The sequence below is a fragment of the Amblyomma americanum genome, chromosome 1, assembly GCF_052857255.1.
Source record: "Amblyomma americanum isolate KBUSLIRL-KWMA chromosome 1, ASM5285725v1, whole genome shotgun sequence".
In the NCBI taxonomy this organism is placed as follows: domain Eukaryota; kingdom Metazoa; phylum Arthropoda; class Arachnida; order Ixodida; family Ixodidae; genus Amblyomma; species Amblyomma americanum.
Genome location: NC_135497.1, coordinates 324,286,316 through 324,312,371, shown reverse-complemented (window position 1 = coordinate 324,312,371; position 26,056 = coordinate 324,286,316). Strand labels below are relative to the sequence as shown.

The following is a 26,056-nucleotide window of genomic DNA, read 5'->3' as shown; positions in this document are numbered from 1 at the left end:
ATTGAAAAAAGAACATCGCAAACGCTGCGAAAAAACAAAATGTTACGAAAATGTCCTCCAAAAAAGAACCAAAACAACAAAGAGAGTACTGTGCAGCAGACTTCGAGGACTGCATTTTCAAAGATGCCAAAGATAGTTGCGACATTTAAGGTGAAGGCCAGGGGGGCTGCACAGCGAACCACGTAATAATGGCAGTGAGAGCTCAGTGATAAGAAAAAAAGACAGACCGCACTGAAATAAGATTGTTCAGCCGTAGGGCTGCAGAAGTTAATTATTGACAGCTAAAAAGGCTTATAGAAGCCGAATAACACGATGCATAAACATACCCAGCAATTCTGGACGAAACCATTTTTGAGCGGGAAACCGTTTATGAACGCAATTTTTTCATATAATGTAAGATATCACTAGCAATCAATATATCCACAAATCACCTGACGGCAGTCCTGTATTTTTGTTTCTGTTCACGTTTTTTCTATCGTCAAAAGAGTTCCCCGTTGGTTTTTTATTACAGTATTAACTGTTCTATGCGATCGATGGAAACACATTAAAAGAAAGATTTTGCTACATATCAGAATAATGAACCATTACCTTCTATATTTCCATAACAATGTCTTACAATTTTCCAGTTTTCAAAGTTTTTGCCCGAGAAGGCTGGACATGTAAACGAAAGAAGCATCACCGATCTGGCTGTGTACGACACAGTTGGTGAGCCTTATGAAACCAGAAGAACGGAAAGCATCTTTATATGGTTTGTCAAGCGTCCATGAGGCCTTATTAAACACATGCGACTTATTTAAATGGCGATGCAGGATGTTAAATAGTCTAGATGCAAGCAATAATTTACCATGTACAGAGAACCCAAGCATGTATTTTTGAAGGGTGCGTCATGTGCCATCGTGCACTATTTCTGTGGTTGATAATTAGGGACTAGCAGATAAGGAATGCACTAATCAGGACGAGCAGGTAATTAAGCATAGCTGTTTTCCTCCATGAAAAAAGGGCAGTTCCTTTGTTCCCGTAAGCATCCATAAACAAATTATGTCCAGCAATGACGATCGAAGCAAATTCTGTCGGCACTCTCGGCTTCCTTCCTGCGGAGTCTGCAGAATGGCTCTGCTTGCAGAGTCACGCAAGCGCTGACAATTTTTCCTTCTGCGCATCGAGGGAATACAAAACGCAACTGCAGTTAACGCAATATCTGCGAGAAAGTTCAGTGGAACATTTAGTGCATAGCGGAGGCATACTAGCACAAACATTTTAATGCGAAAGCATTTCTAGCTTATGTCGGCCTGGTCTTGTCAGCAGAGCGTGTCATCAAAATGTGTCGGCAGCAGTTGCTTCGTTCTCAGAAACGGTAGCGCCAAACGAGTGGTTGTAATCGAAAGAGAGCGATGTGAGGGTGGTGCGCAATAAATTTGATATTGATAGGATGATTAGTTAATTAATTAGAGCCAAATATATCACAAATGTAGAGAATGGTTGTGACCAAAGCGAATGGTTTTGAAAACAAGTAGGTGGGCTGGAACGAACCATGACGCCAAATTTGAAAACTCAAAATGGACGATTGAGATGAAAAGAGGGTATAATCAGAGTATATCAATAATGAATCAATTAATTAATGACCGGTCAATGTAGCGTGTGTAATTAAGAAGTCGATCGATAACTAATTGGTTAATTAAATAATGACCGATTAAGTGACCGATAATTAATCGATCAATCGGTAGAAGATATAAGTAAACGGCAAAGCAACGATGGCACCAAATTTTAAAGGCGACCAGTGTGGAGGGCGCATCAACGCTAATTCGCGTTCCTCCAATGCGGGTAACCGCAGTGATCTCTAATTTTTGTACACGCAGTGGCAGGGGCGCGTCCCCAGGTGGAGACACGCATCTGTCACCCGCAGCATACCGCTTAGCTTCAAGCCCACAACAGTTACCTGTCATCATGGACTCATGTTACGTGTAACACCTCGTACGCGCACTGTTAGATGTACATTCAAACCCGCACTTTCCTCCATAGAAACGCGGCAATAAAGTGCGAGCCATTGGTGTGTGAAAGGAAACGAGGAGCAGATCGCTTGCAGATCAATCGCAGGGCTACAGAAAGACCATCTGAGTGTAGCAACCTTTCACTACAGCAGGCGATTGACAAGAAGCCAAACGATGACTCGCAGTACTGTTCTGGAGTGGTGGCTAGCACCGCAGACCCCGTTTTAAAAAATTTGCTCGGTCACACAGGAGTGGCTTGTATACAAGTACTGCCGCTCTTTAGTCTTCTGTCATTATACTTTGGCCACCATCTGGTGTACAATTTTATTCTTAATCGTGAGCATGCGAGGGCAGCTGAATGTATGATAAAAAAAAAAGCTTTTAACTAAAAAAAATTACGGGGCACTTTTATGTGATCACAAAGCGTTAGCATTAGGTCTTATCTTATACCCCTGTCACACGGCCAGTTTCAATCACCCTCGAGTCGAGGGTCTTCGAGATTCTCAATCGCCATCGAACTCGCCGCTGCTACACGGCAAATCTCAATGGCCATTGAAATGGTTCTCGTGTCTCACTCTACGCTTGTGCGGCGCCACAATCGCTACTTTAGATTTTACAAAAATAACAAAAATATTTGATAAATGTATACGAAATGCTTAAATACACGCATACGCGCATGTCGTTTAAAATTCTTTTAATTGGGCGTACGCTACGGACAGATGCAGACACTGCTGTAGCCATTCTAATACAAGACGAGCCAAAACCAAGCCAGTCCAACTGCGTCGGAGCGCTGCTTCGTCAGGCTTAAGACCGGGGAAATCGCCATGATATCTGAAAAACAAGAGCTATTTTTCTCTTGAAACTTTATGCGAGAGTAAGAATGGGCAAATCAAAGGCGAATACAACAGCTTAGAACACGATATTGCTTTGAGGGATTAGCGACGAAGCTGTTATCGCTGTGAAGCGGGCGGGCGGGGTGCCGCCATGTTGTCAACGTTAAGTACGCAAGCAACGCAAAGACTGCAATGCAAAATTAATGCGCTTAATGCATTTAAAACTACTCTAATATAATTTTAAAATAATTTTACAGGCTGCTTACATTACATTTTATGCGAATAATGTTTGTTCATGTTTCTGCACCGTGAATGTGTCGTGTACGAAAGTGCGCTTGGTGCCGCTCGGAGCAACGCTAGCAACCTTGGGCAGCGCTCGAAGGCCCTCGAAATCTCGATGGAGTTCTGCGCTACTCCGTTGACTCGATAGGCTGTTGACTCGATCGCCATTGAAACTGCCCGTGTGGCAGCGCTCGATCGCATTTGAGTCGATAGACTATCGGTTCGAGGGCCCTCGAAATGACCGTGTGACAGGGGTATTAGCTGGTAATTTCTCTTCTACTTCTTATCTTTGACATTTTCTATACACTTTGCCATGTATTTCTTTCCTCATTAAAGGTTATTTTCTCAACTTCGCCGAGAAAACAGCTAAGCAACCTTGCTGTGCCCTTTCTCGAGTCATTCGTAGTCATTTTGGCTGAGCCACGTTTAGTGATTTTCATTTTTGCTGAGTCATTCCTAGTCATTATTAGCCCTTATCAATTTTACACAGAATTTTGTTTGGAGTCTTCCCAAGGCAAGTCACCTTCCGGTCTCTTCCTCCTCCGCGCTCCTCTACCCTGCAAGTGGAGAGGGGGATTTCCTCTTACCACTTTTCCACCCATCCACTGCCGCAGGTGGCAGGTGGCTTTTCCATTCACCAACCGTGACAGGTGGCAAATGTACACAACACTACGCCACCGAACGACGCAGGACACTTCTTGGCGGTGGGGCTTCTAACGCTACCGCACTGGTACTCGAATTTACCCTGCCATGAAACGCCAACCATCAGAAAACCTGATGGAGCAGAGTTCATTTGTGAACCGAACCGTCTGTTCAAAAGAATAAATTAAAAGCGTCCAGCGCGGCAACTGACCGGCTCGCGTTTTTAAACCGCATCAAAATAATCATTGTATCCTGTGCAATATGCTTCTGTCCCCCTTTTTCCGCGAACTGTGTAAGAAAATTTAGTAGTAGTAGTAGTAAAGACTTTTATTCGACCATAATTTATAGGCCGAGCATGTCGACCGCCTGGGCGACCAGTAGCCGCTGTTCTTCTTCCCCTTCAGCGCCAAGCCAGTCGAGCCAGGTGGTGATGGATAGAAAGGGTGGGGGGAAGGAACCCGACTGCTGAGCAGCCGGGCAATAGAAGAGGCAATGGGCCAGGTCCGCATAGATGCAGGGGCAGTTGGGACAGGAAGGGTCCGATCGATAGCGATAGAGGAAGAGGCGGGACGGGGTGATAACTGCATTCATCTGAATGTGCCGAAGAAGGCGAGACTCCGGCACCGTGAGTGATGAATGAGGAGGAGGGTAAAGGCGTTTGTCGAGGCGGAGCTCAAGGTAGACCTATTTTATGGTGCGGCGAAGGGTGAGCCTCCCACCGTCCTCCGAGGGCTTGGGCCAGGGGATCAACGGTGCCCGGAAAAGTGTGTCGCGGGCGAGCTGATGGGCCAGCTCATTGCCGTCAATCCCTGAATGCCCAGGGACCCAGCGGAGGAAAACGATGGAAGGCTGCAGTGCGGAGACCGCTCGCTCGACCTCCTGTTGGAGAGAAGGGGTCAGGGTGCGTTTCTGTATGTGGTGTATAGCGGCTTGTGAGTCTGAATAGACTGTGTACTCTTGGAGAGAGGGAAGGAGGGCAAATGACTGGAGGGCATGCGCAATGGCGAGGACCTCGAGGGACAATGCGTCTGGAGGGTGTAGATACGGCCCGCTGGTGTGGGTTTCAGGAGAAGGGAGGTGTGGATGGTACAGGGCGTAGCCGCAGGAACCTCGAGGAGCCACGAAGGAGGCATCCGTGTAAGCTACACCCTGGGTATCAAAGAGAGGGGAATGGTGCTGTGCGGCCGCATGACGACGTCCGGCGTGCAGGACGGGGGACATGTTGGCCGGGAGGGGAAGGATACGAAGATTGGGAGCGGGGGTGGGAATAGGAGAGGTAAACGGGGAGATTGGAATGGGCGAGATACCCGCTTGAGTCAATAACCACTGACCCTGACGGGTAAGGGAAAGCCGGGCAAGTTGTGAGTCACGATGGAGACTGATAAGAGAACGAAGAGGATGGAAGAGGCCTGTGGCAAAGAGCTTAGTGGTAGAGGTAGTGATAGGGAGGTTGAGGGCTGCCTTGTAGAGGCCCACAAGGGCAGTCTCGAGAGCGTTAAGTTGAGTCTGATTGAAGGAAGCGTAGGGTGCAAAGTACAAGACTTTGTTGAGGGCCAGCGCGTGGGCAACGCGGCACGCGTGAGCCTCGTGGAGACCTGAGCGTCGAGTGACCACGCGCCGCAGGAGGTGAGTTACAGAGTGGCAGGTGGTGACAGCGCGGTGGAGGGCTTGCACATTCTTAGCCGCATGCAAAGGGAAGCCAAGAACTTTGCACTGTGTGACGACAGGAATGGGAGAGCCAGAAAGGTGGAGAGAGACGAAGTGGTTGTGTGAGAAAATTTATTTTTGATTTTCAAGCATCGGCTTTCAAGCGAGATATAAACTATTTTTGTGCTTGAAAGAGTATAACTAAAAGGTACTCGAATAAACCCGGTTCCACCACCCCCCTCCCACCGCGCCCGAAACCCGCCAATATTTTCGGGGATACCCTGATCCAATTTCGTCCTGTGGCTAGGAGATACGCACTAACCGGGATACCATTTTATTCTAATAGTTTTCATAGCTGAGACATTAATTAAATCGCACAATGAGAAAACTCAGGATAAGCAATTCGAATGCATTCCACATGCAGTGGGCTTACTTCATCTGCTGAGCTTTCCATACTCGTTTCCGAGTAGTCTTTAGGCCAGCAGTAAGCAGTTTTCTTGCCCAACTTATTAATGTCAGAAAGTCTGTGCACACTCTTCTTTCCTAAACATTGTACCTCCAGCTCGCCTCAGCCTTCTAATTTCTGTTAGCCTCCAGAGCAGATGCGCCCACATCGCAACTCTAGTAAATTGTTGGCTGCAGCGAATCCGAGCAACGAGACTTTCTCTTTAGCGCAAGTACACTGCTCCTCCATTAAATCAATGCCTTTTTTTATTAGAAGCGCATCAAAAAGTGCCAAGCAGTCGCCCAACGATGCGATCTTTTGCATAGCAGAATTCCCGCTCACTGAGTTCTTTTCTGCAGTGTAACCTGAGGTGCAGAGAAGCGTGCAAATATGAAAACGAAAATGGAGATCACTATATTAATTTTCCAGGCTTAAGGGAGGATGAGGAAGGTCGTGGCAGGCACAAAATGCGCCCTGTCTGTGTCATTTCCGAGAATTCCTAGCACAGTATGTTTTTTTTCTTTTCGTCAAACCATGATGTTGACAGAACAAGCCCGTGAGTTCTTTTGTGCTGAAAGCGCGCAGTAAACAACGCAGTGTTTTCTTCTACTGTGCGCTTCCCGACAGTTAGGCTGCTCAAAGCACCGGTGCTTAAAGGTCTTCGTGGAAGCCTTTCGAGACCAGTTTTAATTGGAGGTTTATTTGATTGCACCCATTTCCAGTGGCCACGTAGATGATGACATGGTCGCAAATTTGGACATCAGAACAAAATTTTCTCTTCAAGGCTTAGCACGTCTTAGCACGCAGGATTCGAAAACATGGTACCACACATTTACTTCTTCAGCATTGGTTTACAACTTAAACTGACGCATATGTCCTATGTCTAGCATTCACTCAACTTGCTGAAACGCGTAACTTCCTCATCGCTCGTTACCGGCAGCACCAGTGCATTCGTAATGCCCATATTAGGCGGAGGAAAGGTATTGTTGGAACACCGCATTATGGTAAATCGTGACACGCGTAGAAATGTGACTTAGCTTTCATTTCGTTTTTCCGGATAATTCTCCTCAGCAGCGCAGGCACGACAATCCTTAACACTTTCGTGCCACAGGGGGCACTCGTGGCGTTCAGAAGCTTCCACCGCGAGCACCCGACTCGGAGCTGCGCGATGCGTCGAGCATGCACATTTGCTGCAATAAATAAGCGCAAGAGAAAAGAGGAAGTGTCACCATTGACAACGCCACTCATAAATCCGAGTATCTGTTGTTTAGAGCACGTAAAGCAGGAGCCCGAATCAAGGCTGCTCTTTTGCAAAGCTCTTTCGCGCGGGGCAACGCTGTCGGGGAGTCAAACCTCGGACAGAAACGACGACGGCACTGCCGGAAGGTGTGATTAACGATTGCCTTTAGCAGCAGTGCTGAAAAATGAAATAAGCTCACGAAAGCAGAGATGCGGAAAGGGCCCGCGTGCTCTTCCAAGTGCGCCCACTACTGCCTCGTCTCGTTCGTCGCGTACGCACCGTAGATGGCGCGACACTTCCCTATAGCCAGGTTATTTTGAAGAAAGTGACGCGTTTGAAGGAGAGATGGGCGAGACGGGGCACGCCCTCGGCCTTTTGACAGAGACTGCCTCGCGTCTATGCTCACTTGAAGTTTTTTTTTTTTTTCACTTGCAACACCCGCCCTTCCTGTACGCTGTGCAAGAAAAGAAATAATCCACAGAGATGACATTTGTCAGGTCCAGGTTTGAAAATGACAGCCCAGTGTGGTTTAAAGGGGTTTCTGGAACTTAACCTAAACAAACAGATACTAGCACCTTCCTTCTTTCGCTTCTTCCTTTTCTGGCACGCAGATGCTCCCTTTGATTGTGGAGACAACCGCGAAATGGTTTATTCATTGTATATATGTGCGGACAGTGTTTAGAGGATCCGAGATTGACGTGCTAATGAAAACAACGCTGATTTCAATGTTTCGGCCGCTTCCAGGTGAGGGACTAGTCTTTCAACTCAAAAAAGAAAAACCACCCTTTATTTCCAGCGGAGCGAACGTTAAAAGAACTTTATTTACTTATTGTTGAAAATAAAAGTGATATTTAGACTTTTTATTTATTTCCTTGTCTATTACTATAAACTTTTCCTTCATGCAGGCATTTCGGAAGGCAGCGGGGACTTGCAACAAAATTGTTCAGGAAAGAGAACACATTAGCAAAAGGAGGAGAACACTGCAGTCTTGAAGTTACCGGCGTCGGTGATTGCAGCGATGGAGGCAGGCAACCGGTTCAAGTCGGTGCTATTTCTGAGGATGAAAGAACCATTACAGAAGTTCCGCAAAATTGCAGGCCAAAATGGGAGCCATGGTCACAACGTGATGAAATATATGAAGTTTAGTCAAGAGTCTTGTATATCAGGAAATGATCATAGCGGTATATTTTATGAAAAAGTCACAGACGAGAGCGTTTACGGCGTAGTGAAAGGTCAGGTAGGTTTAGTTTTTATATAGGTTACGCTAGCATCACGAGGGTGGTCGCAGAAAATGAATCTTGCTGCGCGATATTCGATGGCCTGATTAGCTGTAATGAGTGTAATCTTCCAAGGATACCAAATCGCGAATGCGTACTCGATTTTAAATTGGTTTAGCATTTTCAGAGAGTTAACTTCAGTGGTGTAAGTGACAGAACAAAAGTTGCACCCTAAGTATACGAGTATGCGATTAGCGTTTTTAGTTAAGACATCAACATGTACTACCATGAGTACTTATTATTGGTGTGAGGCCTGAGATATTTATAGCAGTTAACGCACGAAAGGGGAGAGTTCTTTAGGAGGGGCTTGCTTATTTTAATATATGTTGTCCGACGAGACATTCGCAAGCAGTTACGCTTACTTAAATTTAGTTCGATCACTAGTCAGTTACTCTTAACTACCGTTTTGGAGTTTCTAAAAACAGAAAGGTTTGCTATCTTACATGAGAATACGCAGTCATCGGCAAAGAGTTATGAAAAATAAGTGACAATGTTACGTTGGCCATTAATGTAAATAATAAAAATAAGAGGCTCAAGCTCTCACCACAGCGATACACTGAGTGTTACCGGGGTACAAGCAGAAAGGCAGGCATAGCAAGAACAAACAGAGTGCAGTTACGAGGGAAGCTTTTAATTCATTAAATTATATATAAGTCAGCGTTAAGTATACAGAGTTTAATCATAAGTTGATAGTTTCATACCAAATGAAAACCCATTAAAATATTTAAAACTATAGAATCGGCTTCAAAGCCAAGATGAACTGCCGCGAACAAGTCACTAGTAAAAAGCAGTATACTAAGTTTCGCATGGAAAAAAAAAAACCTTCCTGACAGCATCTTGAAAATGTAAAAAGAAAAAGTGATTTCGTTTCTATAACATCGACCTGGTGAGAACATGTGAGGTGCTCAGAACCTAACGTGGAATGCTATTGAGCAAAATAAGACGATAAGTATTCGTTAATGTACGTCACCTGATTTGCGAACTGGAGCCACCTTTACCTAATTCCAATCGTCGCGCAGAGTATAGCTTTCTATTTACTGATGAAAAAGTTTGAAAGCTGTTACAGGCGAATATATTTCAATTTTGTTGATTAGTTTACAATCATTGGAGCCTGCTCCAGCTGACGTACACTTTTTTAAGCTGTTGATTAATTTGGGAATCCCTACGAATTCATTAAAAATGGGGTCCATTAGCAGGAAATCTGCGTTAACTGTACACTGTACGCTTGCCGAAATATTTTAAGCAAGAATGAACTAAAGGCGACGTGTAGAAGATTGGAACACCACTTCGGGGTATATTTATATCGTGGAGATCTGTCAACTGATGAGTGGTCTCGATATGCAAGCTAAAGCATTCTAAAATTTATGAGCTTTAGTATGGAGAAGCCAAGGCAAACCGGGGTCAAAGAACTCCTTTTATGATTTCGTAAAGACATTATGATATTCAACATGAAAGGTGGGATAAACGTACCACCGCTCAACACGATTAGTCGATTAGCAGAAACCCGTCATTTTTCGTACGTAGGCGTCCTAGTAGGCATTCGAACATAAGGGCCGAGAGTTGCATATTATGGTTTTTTAGGCACGTGTTTGTTAAACTAAGGAAGCAGTTTTTTTTACGCACTTCGCGTAGTTTACGTTAACAGAGCTAAAAGAATAGTTGGCTATAAAATAATCAACAAAGATTTCCATTGCTGCGGCGCTGCGGACTAAAACAGCGTTACTGTCACCACGCATAATTTAAGTGTTTTTCTTGCTTTGATGATGGAATGAAGTAAAGAATTTTGGTTCCCTTTAGGAGTGATGTGAAGAACAAGGTTCACAACATTTTCTGGATCAAGTCCCACATTTTAGAACATGCCAGCGAAATTCACGTTGGTTCGAGGACGGGCTGGGTGAGTTTAAGATCCGAAGATAAGTTTAAAATCTTCACTCGCTCCGAAGGAGACTACATCAAATTCAAAGAAACGACTCATTGAGACATGCAATGTAAGGAAAGTAGAAAGTCGCTGAAATAAAGTCGATTTTGAATAGGAGACAGCCATTTTTTTTTTCGGAACACCAAGCAGCTGAGTGCAAACTGTGGTGCCCAAGGACAAAAGTCTACAACTTACACACAATCAGAAATCATGATTTGCGAAGGCAGTACGAAAACCCGCTAATCACGCGAACGGTACCAAGCTATCACTGACGGCAATTAGGACAGCGCCGCCTGCGCAAATATCACCAGCGTAACTAAAGTGATTTTCCCTTATTTTTCAGTCAAACATTACTTTGTTTCTTACTCTTGGTGAGCCGCGTGTTGGTGAGTTAACCAGCGTCAGCAGAGCCAGAATCAAGGTACGAGAACAGTGCTACGCGTTTGTGGGAATATCGAACTGTTAATTTTTAGTGCACTACAACTCATACTGGCCATTCCCCGCACTTAGCTGTTTTGTGTCGGTCCGTCTGCCTGCCTGTATGTCTCTCCAAAGCCGGTTTTTTGGCATATAAATATTTGAAAATCTACTCGAACACTAGAACGATATCTACCGTACCGACGCCTTCGAAAGAGGCGAGGATGCTGCAAGTCGTACAAACATGGCGACACTTAAATGAGTTCACTCAAGTAAAGCTAAAACCAAGAAAATAAAACCAAAATCCCGGTACGAAAACAGCAATAAAAAGTTGTTTACAAACTCCTACTTCCTTTCCGTACAAGGCCACTACAGTTAGTCTCCGTATCCTCGCTGAGGAAACCTGATGCGTGCCTTGTCAATAAACATTTCCGGCATGTTGCACAACTTCTGCTTTTGCGACGCGCCCGTCTATATTATCCCTTCATTTGGTACGAGACAACTCCGTCGCAACTTGCTGCCCGTTATTGCTTTCGCGTCATCTGTAATCCCCGAGCTTTCGTACAGTAGAATCGGCCCCCGGGCGTTCTGGGCGCCAGTTAGAGGACGCCGCGCTCTTCAGCGGTTCTTGCTTGCCATACTCCGCTTAGCCCCTACCTCAACGTCCAAGGACGTCTGACAGGTTTGACTTTCAAATTACCTGAGTGGGTCACTACCGCGTCACGGACAGCGCTCTTCGCGATTGTTGCGCGCACACAAAGACAACATTAGACAATGCGGACCGATATTGCGACAGATCACGCATGAAGCACGATTCGGGGCCTGGTGCGCACACGCCCCAGCTGTCACCATGCGCTCAGGAAGAAGACATTCTTCTAGGAGCGTGCCGTCCTCTGGATTCCTTTTTTGTTGTGTTTCACGACTGCATGTCAAGCTTGTGAAGCTGTCTGCGTTGTTGCGGTTGATTTGCCCAGAAGGAAAAGCCGTGGTTTGACGTCCTGAGTTTGGTAAGCTTCTTCTGCTTCGGGGCCGTGCACCCTGGGGCGTATGGTCCGTCTGTCACGCTGTGCTCCTTCATGACGTCAAAAAGGAGGGAATCGTCTGGAAGCGCACCAATATTTTGTTTCCTTTTGTGCCCCTACGTTCCGCGTTTGTTGTCAACCTTCTCAAACTGGCCTTTCTGGGGTGGCTGATTTGGCTAGAAGAAGGAAACGCTGACTTTTATTGTCTCTGTTTTGGCGCTGAAGCGTATTCTCCCGTTGCGCGTGCGCGCGTACGTAAGAGTGCATGTGCAATAGCTGTTACCTCGAGTTCAAAGTGACCTCGCGGAAAGCACCGCATCCAACGCTCCGGGGTCTAAGTGTTGCGCTTGAACCTCTTGTGATCGCGAAAACGTGAAAATAATTATGTGTTATAAGAGTCTTCTTTGGCTTTAGTGTATACCATTAAGTCCAATTAATTATCAGTGATCCTTCTCAAACACGAAAAAAAACACACCTTTAGAAGTGTGCTGACTTGATTGAAGTTTACTAATAACCTCGGAGCTCGTGCCCAGTCTTCTAAGAACTGTCACGAAACCGTTTGTTGTAATAGAAAACTGTGATTCAAGTTCTGCATACGTTGCCTATCGCGAGTTCTCTTCGTTTTATTTTTGTTCCCTTGTCCATGTCTGTGGTCGTTACCGCGCACTGTGACCAATCGTGAAGCTGAGGCTAATCCTAACACTGAAGGCTCGAGTCATAACAAGCGTGGTAACCCATGGGAAGGTTCCCTTTCTTATAGCGCCATCGTTTAGCGGATAGGGGGCTCTGCCTTTGAGCACGAGCTAGGCGGATGGATTTATGGCTGTTGCTAGCACGTTTCTGCGCTGGAACAACGTAAAAACACCTGTCTGACGAAGAAAAACCGGTCAGTGGCAAACAACCGCAGGGAATTGCCAGACCATCATATCGCGTCTGGCTTTGAGGCCTGCTGCGTACAAATTCTGTATATTTTAAAATTCCGCACAACCATACCATAGATTACGAAGATCCCCACAAGAGAGGAGCTTCAAGTTTGTCTTCAGCTTGACAGTGAGTGAAAACGGCAGAGATTGCTGCATCAGCCCATGACATGAACTATTCCCGCTGAAGCCACTTTCACTCCAAAAACTCATTGCTGCTGATCCCCCTTCCCACAACGGCATAGCATATCGCACGAGGGCATATATTTGTTTCTGCAGTCAAGATACAGGCGGGGCTACCAGCAGAGTAATCAATATTCATCTAAGCGCGACCTATAAGGCTACGTTGAAGCTGTACAGTGCTACTTGACTCCCGCTTTTTAAAAGTGCACCATGGCCATGCCAATAACACAAGTGGCCCGCACACGCTCACGTTGAGTCCAACTAATCGCTTTTTACATTCTAACGAGCTGTTCCGACAGTTCGGGACGCAGCAGTCATGTAGACTGTAAACTTTTTCGACGCCGTCAAGACGTAAAAACAATGGTGTGCCTGAATTTGGTCACCATCGCAGTGCGACCACCGGAGCCGAACCAGTGGAATCGCACTTAGCAGAGGCCGCACTGTTCAGGATACACACTACTCCATACCAAGCCTCTCAGTTTCTGCAAACGGGGCCTGAACTTAATGTTTTAAAGTACTTCACTCGCGCCCACTCCTCTATCTCAGAGTAACGTTGCAGCTTCACTGCAGGCATCGCCCAGGAGTAAACCTGATTGGCAGAAGAGATTGCGCTACAGCACTTCGCTCCATGAAGCCCCTCCAGTACTAACAGTTGTGATGTTGCGGTAGTAGTGGCGCGTGAGGTTTAACGACCCTAGCTACACATGGGCAAGGGGGGACGCTGAAGTGGAGGGCTCCGGATTAATTTAGACCATGTGGGATTTTATAACGTCCGCTAACATTGCACAGCACACGGGAATTTTTGCATTATTTTTCAATGTGGCCGCCGCGGTCGGGATTCGGCACAGCTATCTCGGAATCAGCAACCGAACATCAAAGCCATTGAGCCACGGCGGCTGTTTGTTTTCATTTTGCATGGTACAAAAAGAAGACCTTATGAGTTAATAGTAAGCGCAAGCATATATGACACGGCATGCTCGATGTTTTTTGCTTGTGCTTCCCTACAAACCCATGTTTAAGTCCTTCTGTTTAATGCGACAGTGCGACTTTTTTGTGATGCAGTACCTTCTAGTTCAAACCTCTGCTACCGTTCCACATAGAGTGGCCTTCTTTCTTAAGCAGCGTCTTCAAGTTTGCGTTGCTAACAGCCACTATACATCCTCATACGCGCAACAGGGCCATCAATATGGTTTATTTTTTGAAGATACGAACCGGGAAAAGGCATCAAACCAAACAGTTGCGCCGACCTCGATAGTCTCACGTTTTTTTACAGATCTCCCCGTCGGCCCGGTGCTTGCTGCTTCTGCTTCTGGGAACAGTTTTCTGGAAACGGGTAGATTCTCAACGACGGTCCTTCCGCGTCTCTAACTGATCATAGCTTCGCTGTTGCGGTCGTTTCTAATAAGGCAGTGGCGGATTTCGTGGCGTGTTAACGCTCGCGGGCCCACTTCAGATATCGCGCCAAACAGTCGCAACTGCCGCGTTCGTGCTACTATTCCCAGCATCGCGCGCCGCTCTTCCGCGGTAAGCCACCTCGAAATGACAGGCGCGGGCGTACACCTGCCACTGCGCATGCCTGACTGGCTTCACGCGCACTCACCGCATCGTCGCGCATCGCACTGATCTGAAAACGGTCGCGCGCTTGGTGCCTGCGTGGCGTGTTGCTTCCACATTTACTCGCTAGATGCTGGGAGCGGCGCTAGTGTCGCGCGGCAAGCTCCCTACCTCTATTGCTCACTCAGTGCCAGCTTACATACGCTTTCGTCAGGCTTTATGGCCGTACGATAACTCGGACCACAAAAAGAGTTTGGATGAGATATGAAGCACTTAAACACCACTCGGAGTAAATAAGCAATAATCGCGGGTTAAAAAAAATTAAACAAAGGAAGCCCGTCGCTGAGGGCCAAAAAGACATTGTTCTAAGATGCATGTCAGGTAAGACAGCCAAAGTAACCGTGCACGTCAAGGACGACCCTTAGTTGATTTGAGCGTGAGCGCGTGTAGATGACCCACTGATAGCAGGACAAAGAGAAGACACGCGCGGCTCGAACATGCGGGCGCAAGCGTTGACAGCGCGAGCTAGCTTCCTCCTGTCCCTGATCGCTATTTTAGCGTTTTTCGCAGCACTTTGCTGTCGATCAACTGGACGACATGGGCTACGCTGTGGCTGCTCCCGGGGAAAATATGTTCACGGTGCCAGCTAAGCACACAGGTCGTAGAACGCAGAGGCAAACACTGCCAGAATTATTAGCACAAAAAGGCGCCTGTCAGTTGCAGAACTTAGAAGGGTCAGGGTTCGGGCTAGTGGGTAATTAGCATGATGATTCATAGCGCACAGGAGTTGTGTCCTGTGTATTCTAAAGCGCTTGTGTTGTGTCCTGTGTATTCTAAAGCGCTTGTGTTGTGTCCTGTGTATTCTGTACGCTATGAATCATCATTCAGTTGCAGAACGAGCTCATGCGCGCAAGCAAGGAAGAACTGCCCGCTCGGGTTTTTTTTTTTATATAGCGCATATGACAGTAAAGCGCATTCAAGAGCACAGACGCGTTCACGGTTTCAACAAATATAAAGAGGTAATAAAAACAATATAGCCGCATTTTTACGCGCTCAACCCATGCTCACACAATGACGCATAACGTTATGGTGCGCTCCGGATCAAATTCGGTCTCATGCCTTCATCTGCCTTGCACCGAGCACTCAGCACATGTACGCTCCTTTATTAGGCCCCCATCTAAATCCTGCCGCCATGCACGTGCTCGGATCCGTGAGCTCGGGCTCAGCAGCCGAACGTGACAGCAGCAGAGCCACCGCTACCAACAGCTAGGATAGCAGTTGCTGAAATGCACTTTCTCGCTTATTTAATCAGATAGGGAGCAGTTACGCTGGGAAGGCTTTAAGGCCAGGGTTAGTTGTCACTTATTATTGCTGTTCTTTAACATGCATGTCCTCTATTGCTCGATACTGGTCGTTTTATGCTGGCCAGATTCCCGTCAGTTTTGCCTGTTCTCACCACTACGAGCCGCGGCAGGTGCATTCGCACTCACCAGTAGGAGCATCGAAGAACCTGTGACACATTCTTCATAAGCCATTCCTGCGTCTCTGGCAGTCCTTCGTCGTTCAATTCTGTTGGGATATGATGGCTTCGTTCCGCAACTGAAAATACATTAAGAGGCCATCGCTGGCTGATTCCCTTTGCTGCTTAGATGAGCAAATAATGGAGGTCGGCGCCCAAAAGTGGCGCCTGCTATTTATTTTCGTGGAGCGGAAAAATCGTACATGAACTCAAAACACAGTGTACAAAGCAAAGCTACGGCGCGAAATGCAGAATACAATCTGCAATGAAATAGTTCAGTAATGTTACCAATTGCATGCCAGAAAGAAAAAAAAGAAACAACTCAACATACCGAATAATTCCGGACAAAAGGTTTTTTTAGCGGGAAACCTTTTGTGAACGCAGTTTTTTTCATATAATGTAAGATCTCACTCACTTTTACAATCATATATCCGCAGATCACATGACGGCAGTCTTGCATTTTTTTTTTCTACTAACGTTTTTGCTGTCGTCAAAAGGGTTCCCCACTGGTTTTCTGTGGCAGTCTTAGCCGATCGATGCGATCGATGGAAACACTTTGAAAGAAGACTTTGCTACATATCAGAAGTATGGACCATTATCTTCAATATTTTCATAAGAGTATGTTACAATTTTCTAATTCTCAAGAATTTTCTACGAGAATGTTGGACATGCTTCTCTTAAACAACTCATTCCTTTAGACTGGCTGGTTTTCTTCCATGAGAGAAAAGGAGAACATGTTTATGAGCATATATCTTTAAACAGGATAAGCCCTCACTGCTTTTGTCGTTTAGCGAATGCAAAAATGTGTGAAAGCTACGGCACGACCTTACATGTAGGCATGTCGTGCAACACAGTAGTTCTAAGGTTGGCTTGCTAGAAATCTTATCGCATTTAGCAACGTGAAAGTTTCATTCTCGTGTACCGAGATAAAAAATCGGCTACTTCTTTACCTCAAGGATACACCATCCTTGCAAAATTTGCGAGCAGATTGACTTGAAAAACTGCCCTTATCAGCACCTAAGTGCCGGCACAGCTTGTGGTGCCCGGCTATACGACTCCAAAGTTACAGGCGTGCTTCTTCACGCCTCGACAAAGAAGTCTTCCATGTGGCTGCGCCACGTTACTAGCACACTACCAAACCCTGAACCTTTTATTCCAATTTTTCTGAAAATTGCGAGGTGCGTATTCTGTGCAATTGAACATATCGGCTGACATGCGTCTCATTAAATGGGATGCATCCTTCCCAAAAAACATTATCATTATCGATGCTGGACATATGTGCCTAAAGTGGGTGAGTACAGAGATTGGATAACACTAGCACAATGTTTAAGGAATCCGCCAAATATTAAAAAAAGGATTCATTAATATTAGCGACAACCTTATACAGGGTGTTCTACCTAAGACTTTACACAGTTTTTAAATATAGGCTTTTTGAGTTAGAACAGCACTGTTTTCGGCGTAGCAGTGTCAGCGGTGCAGTACGTAACAATACAGCTAAGACGTGCTAGCTACCAAGCTTTTTAACTAATATTGAATAGTTAAATTTTAACTATTACTGTCAGGGTCCCTAATTATGAAGATTCGGGAAGCCCCCGCCATTAGCATATCAGTTTTTATACTTTGGAAAACGTGGTTATCCTCGGCGCTGTGGTTCAACAAATTTCGGCTATTTCGACGAGTTACATGCACTGGAGCGATTGCTTTGCCTGCAAGCTACTCGAAAGCGCATCTATTTTGGCTCGATGTAGCTAAAATTAGTATGGCCACAGCGCCGAGGTAACTGCGTTTTCGAAATTCTAAAAACTGATATGGATATTACTTACGGTGGGCTACCCGCCTCTCAATAATTTAAGAGCCTAAAACTAATAGTTAAAAAGTTAGCTATTTAATATTAGTTAACCAGCCAGTCAGTTAGAACATCTTAGCTGTATTCGAGTGTGCTACATCGCTTACAATGCTATGCTAAAGAAGGGCTCTTCTATCTCAGAAAGCCTATTTTTAAAAGTTTTGTAAAATCTTAGGTGAAACACCCTGTGTATACGGCTGGGTAGGGAAGCTGTCTCGAATAGCACGGGAGCTTGGCACCGCCTTCGCCCCGTCCCGTTGCTAGTCCATTAACAAGGCCAACCTGGCGCTAGGCGAGACCTTAATGATCAACGACTCTAATCTAATTGGGAACGGCATTAGTTGAGCGGCTTAGTAGAATCCCCGAAAGAGTTGCAAAATGCAAAGAATAAAATTTATAACCGACCCTATTACGCTACCTACGACGTAAAGACAGCCATATCTGGCGCCTGCATTAATCATTCAGCTGTCACGCAAGTAAAGAGGGCATTAGGGTTCAGTACTGAATTAGCCAACAGCCATCGAAACAAAGACAAGCGTAGGAAAGTTTTTTATTGGTGTTTACGAGGCATTTACTAAGGTAATCGCTAATCGAGTCAGGGCAACCTTGGACCTTAATCAACCAAATGATCAGCACGAGTTTCGTAATAGATATTCCAAATAGATCATATTCACACAATCAGTCAGGTGATAGAGAAATGCGCAGAATATAACCAAACCCTATATGTATATAGCCTTCATTGACTACGGGAAAACATTAGACTCAGTGGAAACCTCAGCAGTCATACAGGCATTGCGGAATGAGGGTGAAGAAGAGCCTTGTGTCAAAATACTGGAAGATATCTATAGCAACTGCACAGCTACCATAGTCCTCCATAAAGTCAGCAATAAAATTCCAATAAAAAAGGGCGTCAGGCAAGGAGACACGATCTCGCCAATGCTATTCAACGCTTTTTAAAAGGAGGTATTCCGAGGCCTGAATTGGGAACAGTTGGGGATAAGATTTAATGAAGAATACCTAAATAATCCGCGATTCACTGATGACATTGCGTTGCTGAGTCACTCAGGAGATGAACTGCAAACAATTATCAATGTTAGTTAGTTATATTGATTTTAATGGCGCAAAAGCAACTATGGCTATGATGCGCCAAAACAATGATCAATGAGTTAGACAGACAGAGCAGTACGCTTGGTCTAAAAATAACATGCAGAAAACCAAAGTAATGTTCAACAGTCTAGCAAGGAAACAACAGTTTACAATTGGCAGCGAGGTGCTGGAGGTGGTGAAGACTTAGGCCAGGCAGTGACAGCTGATCCGGATCGTGAGAGGGGAAATAACTAGAAGGATAAGAATGGGGTGAGCGCATATGACAGGTTCTCTCAGATCATGAATAGCAGTTTACCAATATCCCTCAAGAGAAAAGTGTACAACAGCTTTATCTTACTGGCACTTACCTGCGGGGCAGAAACGTGGAGGCTAACGAAAAGGGTCCAGCTTAAGTTAAAGGAGAACTCAGCGAGCGATGGAAAGAAAAATGATAGGTGTAGCGTTAAGAGACCGGAAGCGTGCAGAGTGGTTGGGGGAACAAACGCGGGTTAATGACATCCTAGTCGAAATCAAGAGGAAGAAATTGGCTATGGCAGTGCATGTAATACGAAGGCAAGATAACAGCAGGTCATTAACGCTAACGGAGTGGATTCCAAGAGAAGGCAAGCGTAGCAGGGGCTGGCAGAAGCTTAGGTGGGCGGATGAGATTAAGAAGTTTGCAGGCATAGGGTGGGCGCAGCTGGCAAAGGAGAGGGTTCATTTGAGAGACATGGGAGAGGCATTTGCCCTGCAGTGCCCTGCAGGCTGATGATGATGATGATGATGATGATGATGATGATGATGATGATGGTGGTGGTGGTTTATTTAAGGAGAGAAAGCAGTTGCGTTATCAATGTAAGTTCGTAGATAATTTCTCAGAAAGTGTCGTAGAAAGAGAGACAACGCGTCACTCTAATGATGGTTTGGTTCATGGGGGTTTAACGTACCAAAGCTACTCGGGCTATGAGGGACGCCGTAGTGAAGGTCTCCGGAAATTTCGACCACCTGGATTTCTTTAACGTGCACTGACATCGCACAGTACACGGGCCTCTAGAATTTCACCTCCATCGAAATTCGACCGCTGCGGCCGGGATCGAACCAACGTCTTTCGGGCCAGCAGCCGAGCGCCATAACCGCTTAGCCACCGCGGCGGCGTCCCTCTAATGAGGACCGGACCCGTGACCTCCAAATGTCGCTTTCGGTACTCGTTCAACTCAAGTACGGAGAGGGCTGTCGGTTCTTCTGATTTCAGGATTATTTATGAGCTTGATTGCAAAACGTAACCTTGAAAGTGTACGCTAGCGATATACCTGTCTGCGGCGGCAAATGTGGTAGGTCCTCTGTTATAGGATCAAGCATGTCCACTTGTATGGTACTGTACCTATGGTACTCGTTTCAAAAATCCCGCTTCTTTGCAGAATGACCTTTATGAATGGGTGCGCGACCACCGCGTCCACCACAAGTATTCCGAGACCGACGCTGACCCGCACAACGTGAACCGCGGCTTCTTCTTCGCGCACGTCGGGTGGCTCATGTGCCGAAAGCACCCGGATGTGACCGAGAAGGGAAAGCACATTGACTGCAGCGACATTATGGCTGACCCGGTGGCCAGATTCCAGAAGCAGTAAGCGTCTGTCTCGCAATCAATGATTCTTGCGGTTTCTCTTGCAGCTGCCTTGCAGAGGTTTACCTTTAGGATGTGTGCATTGCAAGGGCGCTGACAAATGGACGCTGATTTCAGAGAAGCTTTCTTTTTTTTGTTATGTGGCGTTGAGAATGCACCAGTCCAGTTTGTGAAGAACTAAAAAGCACAGAAGTATAGGAATAACGTGCAGGCCAACCGGATGTGTAAAAAAAAATGCAGAACTTCTGCAAGTAAAGATGCCTTGGCATTCGAAAGGCGACACCTGAGGGAGGATTAAGAAACTGTCGCTTTATAAAGTACTGAAAAATAAATCAGAAACAAAATTTCAGCATGAATGACAGGACATGTCTGCATGGATGTATTATAGTGTGCGTGCGCGTCTGCGCAAACACTTTTGTGTGCTCTGTGCCTCTGCTTAGTTATTTTAAAAACATCGTTGACATGGCACTTCCTGGCCCCTCCAAGTGAGACAGCGGTTGTTTCAGGCGGTCCGGCCACGCCTCTTCTTGACAGTGAAAAATTAAAACCTGGTCAGCCCTATTTCCCTGCAATGCTCCTTGTGCTGTGAATTTCTACCGAATAATGAAACTTTGACTAAGTCGTCGGTCCGCCTCGCTTACGCGGTCGAGTACAAAATAAAAAGAGGAAAGGATTTGGAAAGCGCGCCAGTGGAGAAAGCTCCTGAGCGTAACAGGCGCCAAAGGTGGAACTTTAAAGGCTGGCACTTAAGTTTGTGAGCTCGCGTCGGCTTTTCGAGACGAGACGATAAGAGCTTGCGGTAAAAAGAGCAGGAAAAGTGCAAGCGTAGGCGAGCGGGTGATACGATGTCTTCCTCCAGGACAAGGTTGTTTGGGCTTCCATGGCGAAAATGTGCCACCGAGAGAGGCGCCGTTCTTTGAGCACTTGGGAAAGCACACATATAAAAGCTAGCTTTGTAAATATAAAATCCAGGTTTGCAATTCGGCTGACTTTCTTTTTGTTCATTTCTTAGTTGCTGCGCCCCTCACTGATTTCAATTTTTGTTTTCCCGTAACTCCTCAGAGCATGATTGTGCTCACACATGTCCTGTCGTAGCCTTCGCACAAGAACAATGAGTTCTCAGGGCTGCGCGTCAGTTACAGTAAAAATATAAAACGGGGCAAGAAGCAGCAGACAGTATACACATAGCCGGCGCAGTACATTACGCGCGTAATAGCTAGGTCTGCTACAAAAATAATTAGTAAATGCAATTTTAGAGTTGTGTAGTCGACGGCAAATTTTAAAATTGCAACCAGTATATTAAATATGAAGAGAAAATATAATATGCATTTACCCAAGCAAATGAAGCAGAGCACTTATGAAATGGTTCGCAAAAAAAAGCCTATCTCTGATTCTTTAATTAAAGTCGGGATAACTATTCTGACTGGCGATGTGCCTGCATCGTTACCGATTTTTTATATACTACTGGAATTAATACCGTTGATAAAGTTGCGCTTCCTTCAATGAAATATGTGCAAGCTGCAGACAGGGGAGCATTTGTTTATTTCCTTTTCGTATTATGCTTCTGTCAACTAAGCATTACGCCGCGATATCTAACTCTAGTATGTTAACGGCAGCTGTTATCTGTTGATGTTCCTCATGGAATAAAATTCTTTCCTCATTCTATTCCCAAGGATACAAAAAAGAGGAGTAAAATGTGTCCAAAGCGCGAAAATCTTGGTACTAATAGCATCACCTAACGCGAATTTAAGATACTATCTTAGTGTCGCTCACTCTTGAAGAAACTCTTAAGCCGCACAAAATAAATGTGGCCAACTGAGGAGCGCACAGCCCTAAAACAGCGCTGGTCCTAGCTGTCTGTTTTTTTTTTCGGTACACTCCAGTTTTGCGCCACTTACCGTATTATTGAGGAGAAACAAAATGACCCCACCAAAACGCGACACTCACATTTATCCACACATCCCCATCGCGGCTCGTTCGGCTCTCGTTTCTCACTGTGCAGGTACTACATGCGCCTGGTGATGCTCTTCTCCTTCTATCTGCCCACCGTCCTTCCGGCTTGGCTGTGGGGTGAGTCATACTGGAACGCTTTCTGCACGGTCACCATGCTGCGCCTCATCCTGTCGCTCAACTTCACCTGGTCAGTGAACAGCTTCGCCCACCTTTGGGGCACCAAGCCGTACGACAAAAGCATCTCTCCCACGGAGACACCCTGGGTGTCCTTCTTCGCGGTCGGTGAGGGATTCCACAACTTCCACCACACCTTCCCCTGGGACTACTCAACCAGCGAACTGGGGTGGCGGCTAAACATGAGCACCATGTTCATCGACATCATGGCCAAGCTGGGCCAGGCGTACGACCTGAAGACCGTCTCTAAGGAGGCCGTCTTAGCGCGGAAGCTAAGGACCGGAGACGGAACTCGCCTGCCCAGGAGGTTCCGCAAGATGGCTGCGGTGGCGACAGAAAACAATGCGACGACAACTACACCGGCGGTAACCAGCACGAGCCAGGGTTAAAGCCACAAGACCTCCAGGAAAGGAAAGGCTGGTTGGTCAGCTGTACAAGTGTACGCCCTGTGAGACTATTGAACTGCCACTACTCGATGGACAAGTGTGTCTTGTGGAAGAGCAGGTTTCTCGGCATTCATGCGTGTCTAAGGTTGCTCTATACGTGAATGATTCGTTGCGCCCTCGCCGTGTTTGTAATAGCAGCGCAGTGCAACAATAGGGCTCATCTGGAGTGTAAACGCACAACTTAGCAGAAGAACAACCAGAGATGCCGGGACAGTGTGTGAAAATACTTTGTGTGGTTCGTTTTCTTTATGCTGTCTTGTACTTTCGCTGCAGCAAAAGTTCAGTATGCGCTTAACTGGGCACTTCAACAGCAGCTCGAAAGAAGACACACAGCGGACAGGACGGACACTGATGGCATCCGTCCTGTCAACTGTGTGCACGTTTCTTTGTTCTTTTGTGTTGTGTTTGAAAGGTACCCTCGTTGCTTCGACGCAACCGTAATCTCTTTTGAATATCTCCCGGACTATTCTTCATCACTTCGTAGTATACTGTTCGCGCACCTACCAGCGGCATAAAAAGGACAGGAGACAGAAAGTAGAATTTAGCTTGTAGTTGTTTCAAACTCAGGACCAGAACTTTTGTGAAACGAGGTTGGGAGCACAGGCGCATGTAAAATTGTTCACTGGATAAATATATAGGAAGTACGAATGAGTTGTCTAAAAAAGTTGTACAATTTAGAGTAATAGTACGAGTACAGCAGAAGGACGCATTCGCAGCGTCTGCCATCAGGCCCTGCTTGTTCCTTTTTATTATTATTTCGACCGCGAAGCGCATGTTGGCGATCTTTGCACGCCAAAAAGATGTCGCGTTGCAACTTGCGCAGGTAAATAGTAAACGCATTTTTGTATTATTCATTCTTCTCATTTAATATCATACTGTATTATTTTTTTGTGTTCTAAAAAAATGTTCTTTTTTTTTTCGCGGAACATTTTCAAATTCAGTACTTTAGCTGCAGTTTTAAATGCAGATATTGCTTGCGCCTGTCGTGACCATGATAAAACTTTTTCTCGGTGACCTTGTTCTGTATCTTCAAAAGTGTTTCCAAACACAACTTTGGAAACAGCGATCGCTGCGAGCGGTACGGGCTCCAGTTTATTTCCATTTTCTGTCCTTCATAAATCGTTCTGTATATATTCATGCTTTGTACAATCCACAAAATAAAGAGAGAACTTAACTCCATAAAACCTAACTTTTTATTCAGCGTCTTATTTTGCAATTTCAGAAAAGCTCTTGCGCTAAAAAATATGTGAACACTTAAACTAAATGGTGGCATATCGGAGCGCAATAACGGGTTACATACGCTAGAGTGTATGCACAGAAGCTGTCTTGTATGCATATAGCTGGTGAAATTTACAATGACGTCTCATTCATTAAAATGCTTCCGATTTCCTCCGACACAGATTGCAGCTAGCGCGTTCACGCCCTTCGTCTATTAGGAATGCGTTAACCACTAACGGAAGGGTCTACCGCAAGGCATAGCAACAAGGGCTTGCGAGCGCTCGCTGTCGGGTCTCCCTCTTCACAGTTTGTTACAGCCGGCAGTGCTAACGCACTGTGGAGTGTGCACTACTTGTGGCTGCATAACTCTCTTCTGGGCGGTAAATGTTACTACTAAGAACAAATTAATTTATAAATCGGCCTAGAAAAAAGGACGACGTACATTTTTTTTTTGCTCGAAGCCCAATTAACGATAGATTTCACCTTGTCATGCGCTAAATAGTTCAATAAAGAGTTCTACAACATTCCGGCTGGTTGGGAAGAGACTTACTTCAAAATGAAGGTTTGTGCAACCACAAAAATATTCATGTTCATTGACATTTCGCTGTAGCGATGGTTTTGACATCACATTTTTAGTGTGAACAAGGCTTCGGCACAGCAGCCCAAACGTCGTTAAATATCATGGTCTTCGTGTATACACAGGGCCTTATTTTGAAGTATGCCATGTGGTGTTTTAAGAGCCTGAGAGACGGCAGATTGTGCCATGCAACCAAATATCTGAGCAGGCTCTGCTATAGAGTCATGTTTACAGAGGGCAGTCAGTAGATAAAATAATTTAACAGACCAGTCTACATTCACAAGCAAGGCAGGAAGACACAGGAAATGTCTAGTACCGGCCAGCTGTCGCCAACAAACTGGGTAACTAGTATGACAGATACCCTTGCTTTATTCATCATATTTCTTATGGCAACAGCACGCATCTCAGATGGTGGGCCTATGCCCATAAGCTTTAGAAGTCATTTCCATAATCTGAACTCTCCATGTGGCATACCCCCCACGTGGCATACCCCCGAGGCGACCGAGACGCGCGACAGGAGATCCCTCCCCCCCCCCCCCCACCCCCCCGCAGCGGCTCGGCCAACGCTTCCGATACATACCCATGTATAGAGGACAACACACCACTTTCCTCGCTTCCGCGGAATCCTCTTCCTTGGTCGGGCGCAGACATTTCCAAACCGCCATGCACTCAAGCGTCCTTTGTCGCGGCAGTAAATCTTTCTTCCCCTCCGGTGCCAGCAAACGAGAAGGAAAAAAAAAAAAAACCAAGCGCACACTGTCATCGCGAGAACTCAAATCATGGCCTGAAAGTGAGCCCGACCTAATTTTTTTAGGTTGTGCCGTTCATCAGTGGAAGATTAATAGGGTAATTACTTTGAGGGCAATTTATTAGAAAGCAGAAGAAAAAATCACAAGCCGCCTGCGGGATCAGAACCCAAGACCTCCGAATTTCGCGTCCGGTGCTCTGCCAACTGAGCCACGGCGACGGCTGTCCAGGGGCATTTATCTAGAGTGTAAGCGAACCTTGGTGTGTTCACTACCGCCACCCTCATCCATAGCGACGGACGTAGTACGTCCTGTATTGCCGTGAGCGCCACGTAGGAACTTGATCGAACGATGAGGGCGGAAGCCCTGCGAGAACCCTCTCAGGCTACCTAGGCATCGAGACTGCCAGAATTGAGGCCCTCGTTAGCTATTGAACTGACAATGGAAGGGAAAAAGTGGGCCTCGTTATGACATACATGACGGAAGCCAACAGTCAGCG

General features: G+C 45.9%; 1 protein-coding gene across 1 annotated transcript in view; it reads left to right on the top strand.

Annotated features, from left to right (window-relative positions):
* Positions 1–24,090, top strand: part of LOC144115426 (acyl-CoA desaturase-like) — a 66,357-nt gene extending 42,267 nt beyond the window's left edge. The window contains exons 4-5 of the mRNA XM_077649824.1: positions 20,238–20,443; positions 22,446–24,090. Of these exons, the coding sequence (XP_077505950.1) occupies positions 20,238–20,443; positions 22,446–22,959 (720 nt within the window). The 3' untranslated portion in view covers positions 22,960–24,090. The remainder of the gene's footprint in view (positions 1–20,237; positions 20,444–22,445) is intronic.
* The last annotated feature ends 1,966 nt before the right edge of the window (positions 24,091–26,056 follow it).